General features: G+C 37.4%; 1 protein-coding gene across 2 annotated transcripts in view; it reads left to right on the top strand.

The window, feature by feature from the left end:
• Positions 1 to 23,359, top strand: part of UNC5C (unc-5 netrin receptor C) — a 362,738-nt gene that overhangs the window by 286,855 nt on the left and 52,524 nt on the right. For both annotated transcript variants that reach the window (XM_059376239.1, XM_059376235.1), the window contains exons 5-7: positions 4,678 to 4,858; positions 8,232 to 8,399; positions 11,022 to 11,186. In XM_059376239.1, coding sequence (XP_059232222.1) covers positions 4,678 to 4,858; positions 8,232 to 8,399; positions 11,022 to 11,186 — 514 coding nt within the window. The remainder of the gene's footprint in view (positions 1 to 4,677; positions 4,859 to 8,231; positions 8,400 to 11,021; positions 11,187 to 23,359) is intronic.

The raw sequence follows: 23,359 nt of genomic DNA, 5'->3' as shown, positions 1-23,359 counted from the left end.
AAAGAAAGAAAGAAAGAAAGAAAGAAAGAAAGAAAGAAAGAAAGAAAGAAAGAAGAAAGAAAGAAAGAAAGAAAGAAACATAATATGATGGCATGAGATTCAAGGCAAAGCTGTTTGGAGAGAATGGTCTAGAATAGATAGGCCAGAACAAGGAAGACACTTACAGACCTCCCCCCACCGCCAGGATGAGTATATGTTGGATTTGGGAAATCAAACATCCACCACTTGAGAGAACTCCAGAAAAAAACATAGCAGCATCATGAAGGGCTAGATTTTAGTTAAAGAAAAATGAAGAAAACAATCTAAAAAGAGTTTCAAGTTTGGGACTATTTTGCTGCTGCATTCCAAAGCAGCGTGGAAGGCTGCAGAGACTTCTGCAGGGTGGGAGATGGGGAGGCACAGAGCAGTATGGGGAACCTAGTGCGGGCAGTGAGTGATGACCTGAGCTTCTTGTGGATATGTGGTCTCAAAGCAGGACATAGCGGCAGCTGGGAGTACTGGCATGAAGCGAACAGGGGGTAGGGGACTTACCAGAAGCTGGCGGAGCCCACGGCTCACCTCTCCATTCCTATGGCTATTTCTAAGCAGCAGTGAACCCTCTGTTTCTCTAAACAAAAGCATTACGAATGAGTCTGGTATGAAAACAGCAAAACTGAGCTTCTCTGGTTAATCTCAGAGTTGGGGAGGAGGGCCATGTCCCCCACAGAACCCTGGGGGTCTCCACAGTACTTTTGGGGTTCTTCAGGGGCACTCAGAACTCAGGTCATAATCATTGCTCCAGCACTGGCAAGAGATTCAAGAGAAATGCAGAAGGATATTTGAAAGTAAAGATGGTTTACCCAATAATCATAGAGGTCTTTTTAGATTCCTTTGATAGCTCAGTTGGTAGAGCGGAGGATTGTAGATCTTGTCAATTGTGTATATTGCTCATTTTCTTCCATGTAATAAGCTTTCAAATAAACAAGTTGTTTGCAGTATCCCTTAGGATCTCTTTATGTCACTTATGATCAGGATTATATCACTATTATTAACTGATGTGATTTAAATAGAAGAAACCATAGTTTTCAATAGTCACAGGTTAGGTTGGATTCTCCAGAAGCAAACTATGAGGCCAAGATTTGAATGCAAGAGGTTTTTTATGGAAACATTCCTAGGAGAGAGAACTTTCTAGGTGGGTGGAGCATGCTGGACAGAAAATTAGAAGCCCAGTAGGTGTGGACATGCAGGTGACACCTCATGGAGATAGCTTCATCCTCATCCCACAGGGGAAGTCTGGAGAATAGCAATTCAGATTCTGACCCCAACTAGACACAAAGCATATTTCCATACCCATGAGACAATGGCTAAGGCACAGGTTGTGAGGCAGGGGAGTTGTGAACCCTTAGGCATTCCAAGACAGAGTCCAGGAGTCTGAGACCCATCTTTCAAAGAGTAGGAATTGTGGATCCTTGAAAGAAAAGTACTATGAGGGGTGCCTGGGTGTCTCAGTGGGTTAAAGCCTCTGCCTTCAGCTCTGGTCATGATCCCCGGGTCCTGGGATCTCCTGGGATCGAGCCCCGCGTCAGGCCCTCTGCTCGGCGAGGAGCCTGCTTCCCCGTCTCTGTCTGCCAGCCTCTCTGCCTGCTTGTGATCTCTGTCTGTCAAATAAATAAATAAAATCTTTTAAAAAAAAAGTACTATGAGCACACACATACGCACACACTCAGTGGATCCAAGACCAACTCAGAGAAGCCCAACAGTGCCTTCTATAAGTAGAAAGCTTTCTTTAGAATGGCATAGATATGCTATATAAAGATTAGATTTAAAAAATTAATGTCTGCTTTCAATCATTATCAACGATAATTAATTATAATTGTTCATTATTGTCAACATTTCATAGCAGTATGGATTTTGCTACCTTCTCTTTTGTGTTTCTAATGAGATCATACTACTATACACATATGGCCAAATTTCTTAAAATTATTGTTTATTGATTTATTTTTATTTAACTACATAAAATAGCAATCTTAAATCTTAAGTTCAAATGAATACATTAGTTTTTGTTTTTTCCCAGAGTATGTGGAATTAATATATTTTAAGTTTAAAAAGAAACTAAAAAAGAAAGATATTTTCTTCCATATTAAAATATTTTATAATTTCATTGATTTTCAGTGCCATGTCATGTTATTTTCTTTTTCTTTTAATTTAATTTAATTTTTTTTCAGTGTTCCAAAATTTAGATTTTGAGACAATCCAAGTCAAGAGGGTATGACTCTCTGATCAAATATATCCAAGCATGGACCTGACTTAAAGTGCTGTCTGTATTTGGAAACAAAAATGCATGTTTTCAAGCTCTGCTGTTTTAAATGGAATCCACTCTGTTTCTCACTACCGTAGTGTAAATACCAAGAACCTTTCTCCATTTTTTTTTATTATTATTATGTTATGTTAGTCACCATTTCGTACATCATTAGTTTTTGATGTAGTATTTCATGATTCATTAGTTGCATATAACACCGAGGGCTCATCACAAGTGCCCTCCTTAATACCCATCACCAGGCTCACCCATCCCCCCACCCCCTCCCCTCTAAAACCCTCAGTTTGTTTCCTCGAGTCCACAGTATCTCATGGTTCTTCCCCCCCACATCGAGTTCTCCCCTTTATTTTTCCCTTCCTTCTCCTAATGCCCTCCATACTATTCTTTATGTTCCACAAGTAAGTGAAACCATATGATAATTGACCTTCTCTGCTTGATTTATTTCACTGAGCATAATCTTCTCCAGTCCCATCCATGTTGAAGCAAAATTTGGGTATTCATCCTTTCTGATGCTTGAGTAATATTCCATTGTGTATATGGATCACATCTTCTTTATCCATTCATCTGGTGAAGGGCATCTTGGCGCTTTCCACAGTTTGGCTATTGTGGACATTGCTGCTATGAACATTAGGGAGCATATGACCCTTTCTTTCACTACATCTGTATCTTTGCGGGAAATACCCAGGTGTGCAATTGCTGCATCATAGGGGAGCTCTATTTTTAATTTTTTGAAGAAACAACACACTTTTCCAAAGCGGCTGCACCAACTTGCATTCCCACCAATAGTGTAAGAGGGTTCCCCTTTCTCCACAACGTCTCCAACACTTGTTGTTTCTTGCCTTGTTAATTTTTGCCATCCAAGATCAAAAAGAGATGGTTCCGTGGTGTAATGGTGAGCATTCTGGACTCTGAATTCGGCATCTAAAAGAACTTCTCAAACTCAACTCTCAAAAACAGATAATCAAGTCTAAAAATGGACAGAAGACATGAACAGACACTTCTCAAAACTTCTTTAGTTTTAGCCATATTCAAATGGCTCACAGACACATGAAAAAATGTTCACCATCATTAGCCATCAGGGAAATTCAAATTGAAACTACATTTAATACCACCTTATACCAGTTAGAATGCAAAAATTGACGAGGCTAGAAATGTTTCGCCATTTCAAAATTTATATCACTACAAACAGTTGCCCTTAACTACATCCTCATAGGTTTATTTCAGGATTGTTGCTGGTTTTTGATTCCCCCTTTAAATTGTGGCTTCTCGTCTAAGGATTAGAGAAGTATTATTTTAGAGTGCTGTATCACATCAAACCCACTGACAGATTTAGAGATTAATTTCCAGACCTCTTGTGGTGCCAGCAAAACTCCTTAAGATTTTGAAAATGGCAACATTGTTGACTCTCTACTGCTAAAGATTACTTGTATCCATTATCCCATCACTGCAAAAGAAAAGTTTAAGTGTGGCAAATATAAACGTTCTGCTTTATGGAAAAACCTGTGCATAGAAAAAAAAAAAAAGGAGGAAGAAGAAGAATCAATTTATAGAACAAGAAATCCTTTATCCTCCATTAGGACAGCTTATACAGCTGTATCTCCTTCCTTTCAATCCATAAGGATAACATTGCTGTTGCTAAATGTTATTTGCATGAAAAAATAGTTCAGTATTTTTGAACAGTCACATATTAGGTCAGGCTCCCCAGAAGCAAACCAAGCCTAGTGATCCACAAAAAGAGAACTTTGAGAATAATGTATATGCTCTTTGGATTATATTGAAAGTTGATACAAAACCTTTTTTCCTCCAAGTATTTTGGCTTGAAAGCATCTCCAAATATGTGTTTGCTACATTTTAACATAAATGCGTTTTGAGGGAAATTTAATCCATATGTTTCAGCAAGGTTTCATGTAAATCATCCAAATGTTGGTTTATTAGAGCTACATGATGTCTAAGATGCCTTTTGAGCTTTTTTAATAGTCTTTACATTCTTTTGTGAAAAGCCGTGAGTAAGTTGCCAAGAGTAAACAAATCAAATAGCAAAGAGCTTTGAGTTCAGTTTGAAATGCTTAGCCTATTATTTTTGATTGGGTTCTGAACTTGGCAGTGCGCATTCCCTGTTCCTGCCCTCAGGGATAAGTGAAAACAATTTGAATGCTGTATTTCCCAATCGGTTAATTGACATTTGAGAATTAATGGAGTACAGACAGAATTGTGTTTGGCAGGTGAGTGATACTTTACGTGACCTCAGAAAGTTACTTCCTCTGGTTTGCAGAAGCTCAGAGCATGGAGAAATGTTACACAAATTATGAAGCGCCTGTAAGGACAGACAGCCGTTGAGGGATCCATACTGGGGATTTCTCTATTTCTCTTTGCATCTTTAGGTGGAATGGTTGAAAAATGAAGACATAATTGATCCCGTTGAAGATCGGAATTTTTATATTACTATTGATCACAACCTCATCATAAAGCAGGCCCGTCTCTCAGATACTGCAAACTACACTTGTGTGGCCAAAAACATCGTTGCCAAGAGGAAAAGCACGACAGCAACTGTCATAGTCTATGGTGAGTGAGATGTCCAAATCTCAATCTAGTTCACGTCAAACTATCGTTTCCCGTTTTAATTTAAAATCTCCAGGAGAGTCCCTTGGCAACCCCCATGGCTACTCTCTCCCAGCCTCGGGCTCCGACAGTGAGACTTACCTGCTTCCCTGACACTCATAGAAAGACTAGGCTTGGAAATTCCTAACCCTTGTCAGTGAGCTTATGGGGAAGATGAAGGAAAGCTACCTGGGCACTGACACCAGAGCCAGCAGATGTCCCTGCCTCTCTAAGACTCTCTGTACCCCAGACCCCCCAGAGCTAGAGTTGGGAGATGGAGATGCTTGAGTCATCCTGCTCATCCATCTGGGGATCAGTCAAGTAAAGGAGCTGACCTGTTCCCCCAAACACATCAGATCAACGTTGACTTCCTGGAACTTGCCTCACTCACTCCCTCCAGGGTCCTTAGAGTGAAGGCAAAAACTGCTATGTCCGTGGCCCTGATCCTAACCACGAGGCGAGGTTTAACAGAATGATTTCTTCCGGAAGCTTTCCTTCCACACGCTGCTCCTTTCTAGTCCAGCTCATCTCTGATGGGGCCTCTCCTTTCTCCAGAAATACTCAACAGTTCCGCTCCCAATTTTGCTCTAGCGTGTGATGCTTTTATTTCTCTACACTTTTTAGCACTCACTTGTCTTCCAGGCATTCTATGGGTGGTTTCATTTCCCTAGCTGTGCAGTAAGCTCCATTCTAGATGGAGAGACTACTCTATGCATTTCTCACAGCGTTGGACATACAGAAGGTCCTCATATGCTTGATGATTTATTGTATCAAAGGTCACCTAACAACCCTGGGAAGGATTTTGAGGGTATGCCACCTCTTACATGAGAGGCCTATGTCACACCACCCTCTTAGGGAAGCTTCTCATGGCTGCATTAGTGTTAAATGATATTCCAGGGGCCTTCGGATGTGGGTGACTGTGAAGGAAGGGCAGCTATTGGCAAGTATCTGGCTCATGGTACTTACTGCTGATAGTGCCCTTCGGATGGATGTCTCCATTCTGTAAGGGGTTATAAGAAACAGGAGCCACTGTGATGTTCCAAAGGCTAAATATGGTGACGCTTTAAATCTCTCGTTTTCATTACAAGACAGATACAGACTATTTTTTAATCTTCTGAGTACTCTGAAGCTGAATTTCCTCGTCAAGATAATGGCTGTTAAATTATAAGCTGTTGCCTCTCTTCAGTCACAATGAAATGATTCCTCTTTTTGTCTTTTTCTAAACCGGCTGAAGGACTTGATTAACAATTTGAAGGGCAAAAGAGAAACAGAGCGCATCACAGCACGTAGTAATCATAGATAACTAATGAAGACAGACTCTCTGTGTATGCATTATATAGATGTTTAATATATATGCAAATCTCTCTTCCTATGTATAGCATGCTTTCAATATCTATAAATACAAGCTGAACATTGTTGTTAGAAAGAATCAAACACAAGGAACTTGAACATTTTTTGTTCAAAAAATAGCATTCGACTAAGGGTCAGGAGACTTATGCTCTCAGACTAGCTCTCCCTCTAACTGACCCTAAGTGGATCACTTGTCCCGGGTGCTAGGAGCCTGTGTCTCCTTCTCTGTAGAATGGGAGAATAAGTCTGGGATTTTCACATTCCTTTTTTTTTTCCCTAGAAGTTTATGATTATTCATTTCCCATTAAAATCCTACGGGGGGGGGGGGTTGGGAACCTACCAGAGCATTACTATAACCCCAAATATTGGCCTGCCAGTATGCTAGTAAGCAATTTACACTGACAATTCCATGACATCTGGTTTTGTAAAGCTGAGCAGGTTAAGTTGCTTTCTGGAACACTGACTGAAACTCAACCTGTCAACCATCTGTTTGTCCTTCTCATGGCCCCATAAAGGAAGTCATCCCAGGCTCATAGATGAGGCTCACCAGAATTCCACAGCAAAACATATACATCTAATGAGTACTTCATTTTTGAGTCTGCTATGTGTATTTATTTTTGTTAGTATCATGTTTAGATTGAAAATGCATGTCTGTTATAGAAAATTTGGGAAACACAGAAATGGTCAAAGAAGAAAAGGTCCATAACCCTGTCATCTTGTCATTCAGAAACAACTTTCAAAAAGATTGATATGCATACTACTGGTATGTTCTATGGATAGATAAGATTTTAAAATAAGGGGTATAAATATATTTTTTACTTAAAACATAATGTTGAAATACTTATATATTATTAAATAGACTTCTCTAGAACCATTTTTAATGGCTGCCTAGGTGTCAGTCACATGAACAGGCATCTACTTTACCATTTTCCTATTGTTGAACATTACAGTTGTTTACAGTTATTTACCTTTATATAGAAAATAACTGTGATGAAAAAACACTCTTGTCTGAGACTGTATGTACAACACATTTATGATGATTTCCCATTGCATAGGCTTCTAGAAGAGGAGATGCTGGGTGTATGATGTACACCTGTATGGTGTACCCCAATGTCCGCCCCCTTCTTTATGATCAGGAGGTAGACACTCATCCTCATTGTATCTATTTTTAACTACCAGCAAATAACTTTTTGTTAGCAAATGCTTAATTACAATAATTGAATCTCAACTCACATTATATAAGTACTAAAATATATCAAAGTATTTTCTAGAGGGAGATCTCCAGAGGTGTATAGTGAACATAGCATTAGAATGTAGGTTTTACAGTCATACCTATATTGAACTCTCCATGAAACACTGTAAGAAGCCTTTGCAAACAGCATGGATGTCCATTTCAGTTACATAAGCTAAATGCCAATTCAATCAAATAGCTACTCAATTAGTTTAAAATTTAACAATATTAAGGCTATTTTTTAACCAGGTTCACTGGATTATTGAAACTGACTAAAAGTCCTTAAAAGGTTGTAATGTTTACATATGCTAAAAAACAAACTAATCAATCATCTGCTATTAAGAAAGAGCTACATGATTTTTTTCAGTTCTCATACTTCAGCCTTGGCATAAGGATAGAAACATTTATTATTTGAGATAAGCTGTCAAAAATAATTTTTGAAGCTTGAATAGGTAAGGGGAATATATATTTTTAAGAACACTAGCCAAGGAAAATAGAACACAGTTCTATTTGCTTTTCTGAGTAGGTGAGTAAATTTGGGTAATCCATTTTATTTTTCTCTATGCTTAGTTTCTTCTGCTCTTTGATAATACTTTGAATGAAATGATGGCCCGGGTCCCTTTTAGCTTTGAATTTTTAATTTTTTTTTATGGTCACTTAGCAGATGAGTTTTTGTTTATGTGTTGTATGTGGTTTGTGTGTCTGTGTGTGCATGAACACACATGTAATTGACATTTTGTATTTACCTCCTTCCAGTCAATGGTGGCTGGTCCACCTGGACAGAGTGGTCTGTGTGTAATAGCCGCTGTGGACGAGGATATCAGAAGCGCACAAGGACCTGCACCAACCCAGCACCACTCAATGGTGGTGCCTTCTGTGAGGGGCAGAGTGTGCAGAAAATAGCCTGTACCACCTTATGCCCAGGTAAATAAACCAGTGTTCTCATTCCAAATGCGTCTTCCCATTCCAGGAATACAAAAACCTGTATTCTTGACCTGAATGTGTGATAAACATTATTCATATCCATCATACCAGTAAATGCTTACATTGTTGAGAAATCAAATCTTTTTCCCCCAAACTGTACTTAACTTTATTACCCAAACATGCAAAATAGAATAAAACAAGAGATTAAACATTTAGGGAAATAATCCCTCTCTATTACTCAATGAAACTGCTGGAGCCAAGATTATAGATTTTGTAATTCAAGGGATTTGGGCAGCACTGAAAGCCACACATTTTAGGAATAACAACCCTTGATCTTCAGACAGCCATGGACATTATTGGGATTAAAATTTAGAAAATGTTTTAGACTGAAATATTTGATATTTGGTGTCCGTTTCTGGGCAAGGGCAAATAAAATATCAGGAATGAATTAAAAGGAAAGCAAAGCTTTGGGACACACGAGCTAATGGATTTTGAAAATACAATGCAGTCAGCTCTTTATTGTCTGTACATGTTGGTCACCTGTTTTTGTGAGTTATTTGCAGTGGCACCTATGGCGAGATTGCATCCCTCTGCCGCCGAGCATCTTTTTGTCCTGTCTCATATTGTCACCAGCTCTTACCCTAGGCAAATTGAAGATGCAATTTGCCAAACTCAAAACCAACTAAAATGCTTAATTATGTGATATATTAAAAAGTTTAACTAATGACTTTGAAATAATCTATAAATTTTGCACACTCCATTGAGCTAGCTGTTATGATATCAATTTCATTTTTTATTTATTTGTATTTTGTTTTTCTGTGATTTCATTATTTAGAAACAGTGTCCTTACTTCCTGTTATTTAGTCTATATTTTGTTTTATCCATCCTCTAATAAATAGCTTATCAGATATGGGTTGTACGAATGAGCTGGAAAGAAAAATATAATCTATATTTTATATTCCCAAGTGTCCATTTTCAAATATCCAAACAGTATCCCATACTGAAGCATTTGAGAGATTTTATTTGTGTAACAAATTTTGACACTTAGCTAGGTTTAGAATTTCAATATTTTACCTTATACTCTCCTATATTTTATATAGGTATTGACTTCCACAATTAAAATTGCGTTGAACATTCTGACTTGAAATAAAAGTGTGTGTGTGTGTGTGTGTGTGTGTGTGTGGGCGCGCGCGCGCACTTTAGGATGATCGAAGTCAAAGCAAATGTCTTTTCTCCAAATAGCTGGGAGTTGCTTAAATAGCCAACTCTGGATCATTGAAATATTAATGCTTTCATAATTTTTTCATATGAGTATGTTTATATCTCCATACACGTTATACATAATATATTTACACAATAATTTGAATATGAAATCATACAGATTTCCTAAACTATGTAGACCACTAAAATTGATATAATTTCTATGAATATGTAAGTGTAAGATGTTATATATATTAGATGTTCAATAAATGATGTTTGGCATTGTTTTATATCTAGGTAATCATAATTATTTATATTATTTCAGGAAAATTTTTAAATTTAACTACTCTTTAATATTCTTGTATTAATTATGTAAGAATTTTTTAAAAAGGCATTATAAGTGTGACTTTAGTGAAATTTAGTGTACTTTTTTCAACTTAGAATTTAAGTTGTGTGTTTTTAAGATAGAAATATATCAGCTCAGTATCACTGAGATTACTAACAAGCCAGCAACAAAAATTAAGGAGAAAGTTAGTCAATTCTAAATAACTAAATCACAGCAAAAGAATTAGGAATGCATGTAAATATTATTCGTAAAAAAAAAAAGAAATTTCTATATTATCAAATAATGGAATAGAATTACCAAATCATATATGGAAAATAATAGTCATTTCAACAAAACATTGAAGAAGGTCTCAACAGAATCAAGCTGCCTGGATAAAAAAATAAAATGAAAAGAGTATTTAAGACAAGGATGGATGATAGGTAGATAGTTAGATAATAGATGATGGATGGATGGATCAGATAGATAGATACATAGATACATAAATGATAGATATGGATGGATGGATGGATAAATAAATGGATATATAGAGGAATAATTAGATAAGGATAGGTGGATGCATGGAAAGTTGGGTCAGTGAGTAGATAAATAGACTTCTTCCCCATTGTACCAACCTCTTCTCCATATTGCCACACAGGTTTACCTGCACTGCTCACATGACACTATGCATAAAGAAACCTTGGCTCCGGAAAGAGGTCCCCTAATTTTCAAAGCAAAATCCAAAAGCTTCCCTTTTAAGAGAAAAAAGGGGTACCATCATGATCTACTTTTATGTACCTCCTGGTCCTCATCAGCTCCTGGTGACAACACTGGTTTCTGTGCCTTCCTTTTAGCAATTCCTTGCCTTGGTCAATAAAGATACAGTCACATCCTCAGGAAGAAAATTTCATAGAACCCTGATGATGTATATCTCCCATGCTCACTTCCCAGCAGCAGACATGAATGCAGTCCTCCTTGATGGGGCATTTTCTTCGGTTTTCTGTTTTGTTTTATTTGTACATGAGCCCTACTCCCTTCTCCCCACAAGTAGCTGCTTCTCCATCTGACCTTCTGCTGTTTTTTGTGTGTGTGCGTGGCAGTGGATGGCAGGTGGACTTCATGGAGCAAGTGGTCTACTTGTGGGACCGAGTGCACGCACTGGCGCAGGAGGGAGTGCACGGCGCCCGCCCCCAAGAACGGAGGCAAGGACTGTGATGGCCTCGTCTTGCAATCCAAGAACTGCACTGATGGGCTTTGCATGCAGAGTAAGTCAATTTGAGTAAACAAAGGACACATGCGAGGCCTGAGGTTTAACCATTTGGATTTCTTGGAAATATTAGAAATTAAGAATTCCAAACAGGGGGAAAAATGCAGTAATATGCCAGAATACTAGCTCTGTGTTAGAATGGAAAGAACTAATCTCCCAGGAACCGGAATGAATAATAACTGTCCAGTTAACAAATGACATACACACTATTGAGTTCTCATGAGCAAAGAGTGATTCAGTCACATCCATGGGGAACTGTCACTCTTTCCAGACCAGGGAACCATTCCTTAGTATTATTCGAATGCATAAAAGGGCACCCCAAACTCCTCGGAGTAGAATCACATGACTTTGATAAAGTAAGCTATTTATTCCTAATTCGTGGCCATTACTGAACCAATGTCCATGAATGTAAAATACATATAAAGCCCAGGAAATGGTTCTGCAGATAGATTTACCAATTTACAGTGAATACTTAGTGGGAGCATCTCTGTAAGTCCTTAAAAATGCTAGGCTTGTGTTAGTGTTTGTTAAAAGGAAATAATGTTAATAAAACAAAAATTTTAAAAATGGGTATAGAAGATTGACTAAGGAATATAATGAGTAAGGAGGCTAAATAGTCCCCATTTTTCAAGACCTCGTTTCTCAGCTTTTCTTAATAAGACCGTAGTTTGATTTCCATACTTGCAAACTCTTACCCCTTTCATTGAGTTGTCCTTGGATATACAAATTTTACCATCTTACATGACCACGAATTAAGATGGTAAGAATTGTTCTGATATCACACCTATGGAGATGTGTCTTTGGACACATCAGACTGTCTTTGGATCTTAAATAAGAGTTTCCAGATGTTGACATTCATTATACCATATTGTGAATTCTTTGCAAAACAGAAGCAACCACATATATTTGTGTAGAAGTATTTGTAGTTATCATTTAAGAATAAAGTATTCCACTTTCACCACTTTTATGAAATTGTTTACCTTCCATTGCCTATACACACAAGGACCTTGAAAAAGAACCCCTTACTTAAAATACAAATAAGTAATTACATTGCTGACACAGAATAGAAATCCAACAGGCTTCTTATTTTTCTGTCCACAGTATGTTGCATTCTTTGAGACCTGGCGGCTGCTGAGTGTAAAGCACAGCTTCTGGTTATGATTTTCAGACTGCTACTGTGTATCTCAGCAAGTTTGTATTAGAAATGCAAGAATGAAAAGAATACAGCTGTTTTCCTAACCATTAATCCAGAGATACAGGGTTTGTTCCTCTAGGCCTGAGTTTGAGTTGAGGATTAAAATAAAAACATAGCACAACCAAGTTATTCCTTATTTTAACATTTTTTATAATTTAATATTCTTCCTTTAGTGAAGAACAAATTGATTCATATGATCAAAAAGTAGCAATATTTGAAGTCTCTCTTTCACTCTCTCTCTCTCTCCCCCCTTGTTCCTCATCTCTCTTCCTTTCTCTCTCTCTCAATACTGTATTTCAACTTTGGATGATTTAACACCTATCACTTCTATTGTGCATATTTTAAAATTCCCAAAGCAACCTATTTATCAAGAAATACAATCCGGCAAAATGGAACTTTGGGTCTTTAATTGGTTACACAAAATGACATTTACTAAATTATGGTATTTGTCAAATAAAACATGACATATTCAAATTAAGACTTTCATGACATAGCATCCCCTTGGCATCTAGCTTGTTTCTTATGGCACTAATAGAATTTTTTTTTAACGTACAGATATTTGTCAGTAATGGTGGCATGAAATGGTTGTATAAATCAGGAAGGAAAACAAGGCTACAAGAGAGTATTTTGTTGTTTCCTTTTGTTTATTTATTTTTTATCAAGTCTCTTGTTAGGTTGATACATTTGAGTGTTTGGATTAAAATAGTCAGTTAAAAAGCTATTTCCTTTTACAATTCTGATTTGCTGTAGTATCAGCCCTACTAAGTCAATAAACTCTTTCATCTCCCCTCCTATTTCTACTCTAGGGCAACAGAAAATTATAGTCTGTACTATTGATTTCCTCAGTGATAAAAACCACAGAGATAGTGCTGCACTGTGTAATGATAGTATTTTACAGTGAAAGTTACAGTTTCTACTTACCAGTAAGCTGGGTGTTTCTGGCATAGCATTGCACCAAAGTCTTGCAAAGAAATAATACTGCTCTTGGTCCTTATTCGGGAAACAAAGGCTTTCTAATAATGAAAGTACCCAGCTTGCAAGGACAGGGTCTATATTAAGAAATAGGATGGGGTAGAAAAGAAAGCCAGAAAGTAGCAATTGACAATTAGGGATTATCACTTAACATTTATTTACTTTAGGAGAATGAGGGTCTTTGAGGCATTAACATCTTTCATCAACATTGCAATGTTTGTCTCAAAGTAAAACTAGTTACTATTAAACCAAGTGTACAGTACCTCTGAAATTGTATTCCTAGTTGAAATTATATACAGATGATTCTGATATAAATGTAGACATACTTCTAGGTAGGAGAAATTCAGAGTTTATCATAGAGGTCTGTAGAATTCAGAAACCTAGATAATGTAGTGTAGTATATTTTAAAAGCCAGATTGACATTTACGAGCAATACAATGTGAAATATATAGAATAGATTACTGTTAATGCCTATTCAGTAATGTGTTCAAAACAGTCATATTCAGTCACATTCCTTCCTTAACCACCACCCTCGATACAAATAACTTTGACTCAAAATATATAGAAATATTGGGTAAAATATTAAAACTTAAAAGATATACATATACATATGTATGGAATGTACATATATGTGTGTGTCTGAGAAAAGGAGAGTGAGTCAAGTTTGAAAAAAAGAGAAATCCTCAAATCGTCAAGATAAAACTAGAGAGGTAACTGCATGACATGAGTGGATATCAGAAAAATCCAGAGGGACATTGGTCATGGATATAGATCCTAGGGATTGGAAGTGAGCCTTTTTGTTTTAGGACAGAGGTAGAGGCCCAGAATTTGTACAAGCCTGAGGCCAAGAGTTGAAATCTAGAGCCCTTTGAATAAAGCTAGGTCTCATAAGTGGCTACTCCCACCGTGAAAAACAACTAGAAAATTTTTACCCACCAGCCCAGGGAAGCCACAGGATAATTCATGACAGAGAAAATAAAAACAAAATCTTCACTTAAATAAAGCCTATAATAAAACCACAATCCTACATCCAGATCTGCTGTGGAGTCTAAGATACAGTACCAAAGGAATAATAAACAAAAGATACGTAATTAATGTAATTGGTGAAACTTCCAGGGTACCAGCAGTAGCAAACAACACGCCATTCTCTTGAGTTCTTTCCACAGCCTGAGTGCATTGGTCTCTGACAAAAATAGCCCACTCCTAGAAATGAGATTACAATACAAAGTTTCATATCCCCCAGGGGAACAGTCTGCTGCCAGAGAGAGTGCACAACACAGTAAGTGAGTTACTTAGCACTCTCATAACATGCGCTTAGAGCTGTCTGAGTGAGACTATAAAGTAAATAAAAGTAAAAGGACAAACTGTGTTTTTAAAAAGCATCTAAGCAGAAATGTAAGAATATAATACCGTAAAAAGGATAGACAGATTTGAGGGAAAATCAAATGGAATGCCTAGGATGGTAAACAATTAAAATCTAAATCTCAGTGGAAGGTTAAAAATCATATCAGAGACAACTTTGGATACAGCTGAAGGGAAAGTTAGTCAACTGGAATGCAGATCCCATGAAACTTCTCAGAACACAGGGAAGAAAGATAAAGTAAATTATTATAGAGAAGGGAGGTTAAAACACAGGTAGAAAAGAACAAGAAAATCCAAATTTGCTCTAGAGAGCAAAATGTAAAAGATTTTCAGACAATCCAAAGAAAGAGAGCTTATAATTCACAAACTCTCACTGAGTAAATTACTAAAAATATAAAATAAAAATTGATTCTTTAAAAAAGGATAGACCAATGAAGAGGCAGAAAATAAAATGAAAATAAAATGGAGTGAATTTGTTGACAACCTTAACATAGCATGTGGGAAAGTGTGATCGGAGTTAAAATTTTCTAATATCCATATAGTGTTCAGTAAAAACAATAAATAACACTATTTGCATTCAATTCCATTGATGCAAGTTTACCAGTTAAAATATTAAGACTGACTACACACACAAAGGTAGATTTATAAATTCAAAATAAGGTTTTTAAGGACAGAAAAGGAGCAACAACCACACACACACACACACACACACACACACACACACACACAAAAAGGAAAATGAAAACAATAATTAAGATGGTGATAGACCAAGGATCATCATATGTCAGGGGTACCAAGGTAAATGAATTACATTTATCTGTTAAAGGAGGTTCAAAATTATAGTAAAAAAATCCTGTTCTAGGGGCACCTGAGTGGCTCAGTGGGTTAAAGCCTCTGCCTTCGGCTCAGGTCATGATCCCAGGGTCCTGGGATCAAGCCCCGCATCGGGCTCTTTGCTCAGCAGGGAGCCTGCTTTCTCCTCTCTCTCTGCCTGCCTCTCTGCCTACTTGTGATCTCTGTCTGTCAAATAAATAAATAAAATCTTAAAAAAAAAATCCTGTTCTATACTGTTTAGGAGAGACATACTTAAATCCATAATTATAGAGAAAGACTGAAAGTTAGGAAGTAAAACAACACTATAGTGCAAACCTTATTTTAAAATAGCTTTGACTACCTAATTAGGCCATTATTAATTCAGTTTCATCTCCCATTATGCCTAAGTAGCACATATCAGACATTGGTTTTGCTCATAGTTTTAATTTAAGTGTTCGTTTCTCTTAGACTCTGTAGTTTCTAGACTATTTAGTTTTCTGAGTAATTAATGAAAAATTTTATAAATTGCTTACCCCCTCTTAGTTTTGTTTTTAAAACACTTTAGAAAATATGTGGTTCCCCAATGCTAAATGGAATTTTTAATCAAAAGTCTTTGAGGGTTTCTTACAAGATAAATGGATGTTTTAAAGGTATATTAATGCTAAATGTTAGCAAATATGCAAAGTGAAGTCTCTTGTATTTTGCTAACTAGAATACAAATTTTTACAATTATTTGGGGAAGCAATTTGGCAATATGAGTTAAGGGCTTTAAAATTGTTTATACTATTTGGTCCAGTAATCCTACTTTAATGAATAAATTTTAAGATATTAATCTGAATACCTAAGAAAATATATGCCAAATAAGCTTTACATTCTTTGTAACTTATCTGAAAAAAAAATGCGAAACTTGAAAATCCAGGATTAGAGCAGTGGTTAAGTAATAATATGGCATTTACATACTATGTAAGGTGGAATACTATACAGCCACTAATATATTTATGATGGTTTAACATGGAAAAGCAGAATATGGACTTATATATGCATTTAATCATAACTGTGTCAAAATAAGCTTAGGAAAAAGATGAATGAAACATGCATTTATTTTTGGCCAGTGAAATTGCAAGTAATTTCTTTGTTTTTCAGTATCTTTTTTCTTCACCATGTTCTTTATACTTGGCTGTTCATTATGTTTATAGTTAAGGTGACTCTCTAAAAAAGAGATAATGAGGATCGGCTAGAACAACAGTATGATCCTGGAAGCAGGAATCTTGGAATTTGAGAAATAGCCGTATCATCGGCTTGCCCTAGAAGATTGGTCCAGTTGATTCAAATTAGATTTGATTAAAATTTGATTACCAAAAAAAGTATTTGCTTTAAAGACCTACATAAGCCCTAGCTGAATAAAAACCCTGGGGGACAAGAGTTAACTTACAGCCAGTAAATCAAGGATACATATAAAAGGATTTTGAAGACATGGGGGTTTGGAACTGATTTATAGTTTTGCATTATTTCCCAGTTGCCTATTATATACATATCACTTTGTCCTTGCAAGCACACTTAAAGTGTTTGATGAATTGGATTCATTATGAGAGGCTATGTAATTTCATTTGTGAAACAAGGTCATGGTCTTTAAGCAATTTCAGGAGCTCCACTAAATTTTTAGGCCATCCATGCACATTGGTTGATACTAAAGTATAACATGTGTCATGTATATGTTACACTGGATGGATGCTCATTGGCCTGAAAAAGTAGTCCCTAAACTGGAGATTCAAATTAAGAACTTCAAATTAGGGGCACCTGGGTTAAAGGCTCAGTGGGTTAAAGCCTCTGTTTTCGGCTCAGGTCATGATCCCAGGGTCCTGGGTTCAAGCCCCGCATCGGGCTCTCTGCTCAGCAGGGAGTCTGCTTCCCCTCCTCTCTCTCTGCCTGCCTCTCTGCCTACTTGTGATCTCTGTCAAATAAATAAATAAAATCTTTAAAAATTTAAAAAAAAATGAACTTCAGATTAAGAACTTCAAAAAATTGTGCTATTTCACAGGAATGCATTATTAAAGACATCAGAGTCAATTACTGTCCAAGAAAGAAATTGGACCTTTTTGGCTTATAGGCACATTGTTAATTTAAAAAAAATAAATAAAAATTAAATTTTTTTTAAAAATGGACACCTTAGGTATATTAAATGGTATGGGTTGCATACAAGAAAGAGTAGATAACTTGGCACATTTTTCACTATTAAAAATAACTACAGGGACGCCTGGGTGGCTCAGTTGGTTAAGCAGCTGCCTTCGGCTCAGGTCATGATCCCAGCGTCCTGGAATCGAGTCCCACATCGGGCTCCTTGCTCGGCAGGGAGCCTGCTTCTCCCTCTGCCTCTGCCTGCCATTCTGTCTGCCTGTGCTCACTCTCTCCCTCTCTCTCTCTGATAAATAAATAAAATCTTTAAAAAAAAAAATAACTACACACACAAGCCCAATATGAGAAAGTAAACAGATTTCCCTGTTTTTACTTAACAATACACTGAATAGTATATTTTGTTCAGAAGGCAGTATTGGAAGGTCCATTATACTGTCTGCCCATTTAGGTTTCTTTATATCATTTCTAAAATTATATAAAAGCAGTCCCTGGTTCTACAATACAGGTTTGAAATTAGATTTCCATAAAATGGTTCTAGGCACAGAGAGAGAGAAAGGGGCGGGGGCCAGAGGGAGAGCGAGAGAGAGAGTGAGAGAACACTGGACACAAAGAAAAAGAGATACAAAAGAAGAAGAAAGCACTTGAAAGTCCCCCAAAATGCTAAGCCAGTAACCATGTTTACCTTTTATGTTGAAACACAATGATATTACCAAGATCTAATAACTGCTAACTTTTATCATCTCTATAATGAATTTCTGGTATGATCTCCTTTGTTGTGGTTGGCATATAACGGTTTCATCTGTACTCTCCTCTTCCTTTAGAAAACAGCAATCCAAAACTACATACGTAGCTTGATCCAGAAGTGGTGTTTCATATGGATTTATGAATTTACTCAGATTATTACATGACAGCAGCTATTCCTCTAGACTTTAGTTTTTAATCCCATTCGAAGATGAGAGTCCCACATAGGGATATGTCACAGTTCAGATCGGAATTTAGAATTACTTCTTGCTGAAGAGGGTTTATGCCACAGTAGGCAAATTAAAAATAACAGTTTACAAATAAGAACTGCCTGGAATTGTGTCTGCATCAGTGAACTTCCTGACTTTGGGAAATTAAAATGTTATGCAGCCTGCAACTTTAGCACTTTCCACTCATTAAAAAATTTGCATGTCACATAGCACTTCCATTAATTCTCACATACAGAGGAAGTAGCAGAACTCTGTGCAAATTGTGGTGTGGACACACTGCATACCAGGAACCCTGGAATCATAGGTGCCTTTAATGTGGGGAAATAATTTACCTCACAAATAGTCTCTTCTCAGCTTGAGAATGATGTGTTTATAACTGTCTGGTGGGCATTTGAGAAGGTGCTAGTCAGTTCCCAGTGAGATTCTTGTCAACACAGCAATTTGATAGGAAAGCGTAATTGTAAGTGTCAGACAGTGAGTGCTTTTATCTACAGTTTGGAAGAAGCTGATGTCATAGCTGTGTTTGTATCATCCTTGATATGCGTGGTGTCCCAGCTGGCAAATAAATATTCTGGTCGAGGACTGTGTTCGGCCGCCTCCGGTATAGTAAGTGCGGTTTGCTTTAGCGTCTTTCCCTTCTGGTAAAATATTTTCCTGTTTTTGAAAGCAGGGATGTGGTTAGAAAGTTGAGCCCACAGAAACCTGCTGAACACCTATGGGGCCCCAAGCAGATCCGTGTGAGAGGATGAGGGCAAGGTCTTCAGCTTCTAGGATGGAAAAGGAAGCTCCAAGGGAATCAAGAAGAGTACCAGCTTTTACAACCACAGCAAAGCATAGACCTCCAAGGTCACGTCCATGCCCTGACGCGGCTTTTGCTTAAGTATTCCTTTTTCCTAAAATTCCAGCAGCTAGGATGACGGTATTCCAGTTCAGCCTCTGCATCAACACTCTTCCTCATTTTACTCTTTAGGTCAGGTTTCTTCACCACCGTGAATTACAGCACCCTCACCTTTGAATTTGATAGTTATTATTCAGGAGCATTGATGAGGTTAGAGGCTATTGCATCAGAAACACTTAGGCAGCCGATCTGCAGATTTGATTTGACTCAACCTTTGGGTGAAATTTCAGATGTTCTTTCTTCATCCATGGTGAGTCACGAGAGAAGACTTCTACATCCTGGGATGTTCATTCCCTGCTGTTCATTTGCAGAGGTCCGTGGTCGTTCCTGTAGGAACAGCGACCTCGATGAATTTTGTGAGGCATGGCCTGCTGTCCTGTGAGGCAGAGGGGTGGGGATTACCTTGGCAATTTAGATAACTGACATCAGTGATAAGCAAATGTTCTTTTCAATTCTTGTTGTCATGTCCTTGGATTTATGTATTCATTTATTTGGAGTTCCTTAAGCCCCTGTCAATAAATAAACCCTCAGAAGAGTGGTAAATTATAATAAATGACCATGAGTGTCTTTGACAGACCTGACCTTTGACATCATTAGTGCAGTCCTGATGGGCTTGCTAGATAAGAACCAACCTGAAAGGAAAAAAACAAAATCTGGACATGTTTATTTTGAATGGCCCTTGAGATTTTTAATAAGAGCCTTTGCGTGGGAAGAAATGTGAGAAAAATCACATATTTTGCCTGTATGTAAAATCACTGACAAAAAGAAAGATCAAGCAGTCAGGTCAAGGAGAGGGGAAAATCCATGGGGACTAGAGAGTTTTCTAATGCTAGGCTCATAAAAATAAGGATAGATCTTATGAAGTGGTTTGGTAAACTTCAGATACATAAATGTGCTTAAACTAACCAGAAACTTGATGATTTAAAAGCATACACTTTTATAGAACACACTTAATGTTTTTTTTAAATTGCAATTGAGTTATATCCGTTTTATAACTTATATCCTAGCCCCCAAGTAAGATACAAATTAATTCTCCATTTTATTTAATCTCACAGTATCATAATATCTATTTATAGGCATTAAGGTCATAGAAGCAGCTTTGTATTGAAATATATGGGGTAAATCTTGAGGGCAAGCAGGAACCCCTTAGAAAAAACACCACTCACTTCCATTTTGACTAGAGATTTGATAGCAAATCTGAAGAAGTTTTAATTCCCAGATATGTGTATCTAGACTTTCCTTATAGTCATTCCTTAAATCTGCCTCAGAGGCTCTCAAACTTTGGAGGGCATAAAAATTATTGCTTCATTAAATGAAAAAAAATTACGGTGTCATTGTGTTTAACTTAAAGGAATTTCAGAATTAATTTTTAATTTTATTCACATTCCATCTAATTACCGACTTTAAGCCCTGGTATAAGTTGCTTCTGACTCCAGTCTACTGTGATCCGCTGACCAACCTAAAGCAAAATGATTTGTTTCAATATAACTAAAGTCAAAATACACAAAAAATAACCTGATAAGTAGTTGCTAATCCTCCACTAAGAACTCTATTTTGCAAAGAAAGAAACTGAGGCACAGAATTGAAACTTGTGGGCTCGCAAGTTAGCACGAGAGCCAACATAAGAACCCAAATCTGGCTCATGGTGTAGTAAGCCTTTTTCATGCAGGCTCTTGGATGCTAGAAGCAAGTAGTTGTCAGTTTTTATTGCTCTAAAATATGGTTTTCTTCCGACGTGTAGTGTCCCTGGAATTATTGTTTATTTCTTTTTTTCCTGTTGGCATCTTTTTTGAAAGGAATGATGTTTCTCCTTTAAATATTTACTTATGGTAACATTTTGTGCCAAATACAATGCGATTATCATACATTTATAGCTACATCATTCCAGCATGGCTTTCCAGTTACTTCAGAGTAGAAACTCCCAACTTCAGTGTCCCTCTTTGCTTGCCCCACACTTGAAACAAAAGATGCTGTTTGGAAGTTGTTTCATTTAAGCAGGAAAATCTCTTATTTTAGCTTTCTCATGAATATCAATGATAAGCTTTCTAATGAAGAGGTGTTTTTTGTTGAAATAATTAGCATTACCTCATTCAATAACTGAATTGCAAATTAATCCATGAACGTATCAGGCCCTTTTCTATTATAGCCTTGTCTCTCCTCATTTAAATATGCTAATTAAATGCCTGCACAGTATCTACATATATTGTTGAGGCTGTAGCTAAAGAACTGGGATCTGACCTCTGGTTCACCAGCTTTGTGACATTAGGCAAGTCCCTTAACAACTCTGTGCTCCGGATCTTTAGTCTGCAGACAGACAGAAAGGGGTTAGAATAAGAAATTCTAGTCAATGATCTGTTTTAACTCCTGGGAGTTTGTGAGTTAGGAAGGGCTTAGCCTTGATTTTAAGAAATAGAAACCCATCTGGTGATGCAAAGAGGTTCGGGCATGTATCACATCACCATATTTGCTTGATATTTTTTTCTATTAAAATATTACTTAAGGCATAAAAGCAGTCTGTATTCTTTTAAAAAGCTAGTCATAAGTTCATGATCATTTTGGCTATTGTCTATTATCTGTATCACCTGAAAAGAAGATTTTTTAAAAGACTAGAAAAATCAAAGCCGTTTCTATGTATTGGAGAAATGAAGATTTATGTATAGTTTCTGGCTTTGTTTCTGAGAGTTCCCAAATATAAACTTGCCAAATAGACTCTGTTGAGGCATATTATTGCACAATTATGAGCCATGTGCTTGAGGATAACTCGATGTTACTTACTACGGTATAAAACCAAGGAAAGTTTGCTTTCTCTTTTAGGATACATGGGCATGGGTTCTCCTCTTTTATAATAGTGGAATGTCAGGTGAAAAATAGGGGCAACCCCTCCTCTAGTCTCAAGAATGACCTTGTGAAATTAGAAAAATGCACTCCTTCCCCTAGTCACTTTACCACCATTGGCTGGAATATTGTTAGATTAACAATCCACATAGACAGTCCACACAGCTCTGAATGGGACCACCCAGGGTTGGACAATGCGATCTTAATTGAGGGGAGGGTGAAAACCAAATTTTAATCACAACATTTTTGGTTACTTTAAAATATCACTTCTCCCCTTTGGGACTCAGTTTCCTCACCTGCAAAAGACTGGACTAGATAACTTCTTCAAATGCTGTTTGGAGCAATTGTGTGGTGTTTTCTAGCACAAGGAGCATTTCTGACTAACTCTTTAAGACATCCTCCTCGTGCTTCAGTTTTCAGACTACTTAGGTCTTCACTTCAAGTGGCTCTCCACAAGCAGACATCCTCTAGTCCCTTTTCTCTCAGATCAGGAACATCGTTCCATTGAAAAATATATGTTCTTTAGAATTGCTTTACATTTTCTTTTAAAAATTCCTAAAGGAGATCGTGGGGTAGGAGTATTTCCCATAGCAGAAGCCCCGCTGTGGGGTTGGCCTCCCCAAGGGGCGCTTACTGAGACTCCCACAACCAGTGGCACAAGTCTTAGATCATTCCCGGAGCCCTGTGCCTTTACTTCTAGCAATCCGAGAGCCATGGTTTTGGAAGGTGTTACCAGTGGAGGTGCGTTTTGTTCCAGATGGGCCTTCCATTTGCTCCTTCCTGCCATTGCAGGACATTCGGTCTCTTCGGCCCTCGCCCGCTACGTACCACAAACAACTCCCTCATCATTATGACAACAACAACAACAACAACAAAAATACCTCCCTTGCCCCAATTCCAAGTGGCACCACCTCTGGCTGAAAACTGTTGTAGCATCAAGTTGCACTCTGGCCCTGGAAACTTGCTCCTGAAGCATGCTGCTGTATGGTTGC

Source organism: Mustela nigripes, chromosome 1 (genome assembly GCF_022355385.1).
Source record: "Mustela nigripes isolate SB6536 chromosome 1, MUSNIG.SB6536, whole genome shotgun sequence".
NCBI lineage: Eukaryota > Metazoa > Chordata > Mammalia > Carnivora > Mustelidae > Mustela > Mustela nigripes.
This window is presented reverse-complemented; position numbering and strand designations above follow the sequence as displayed.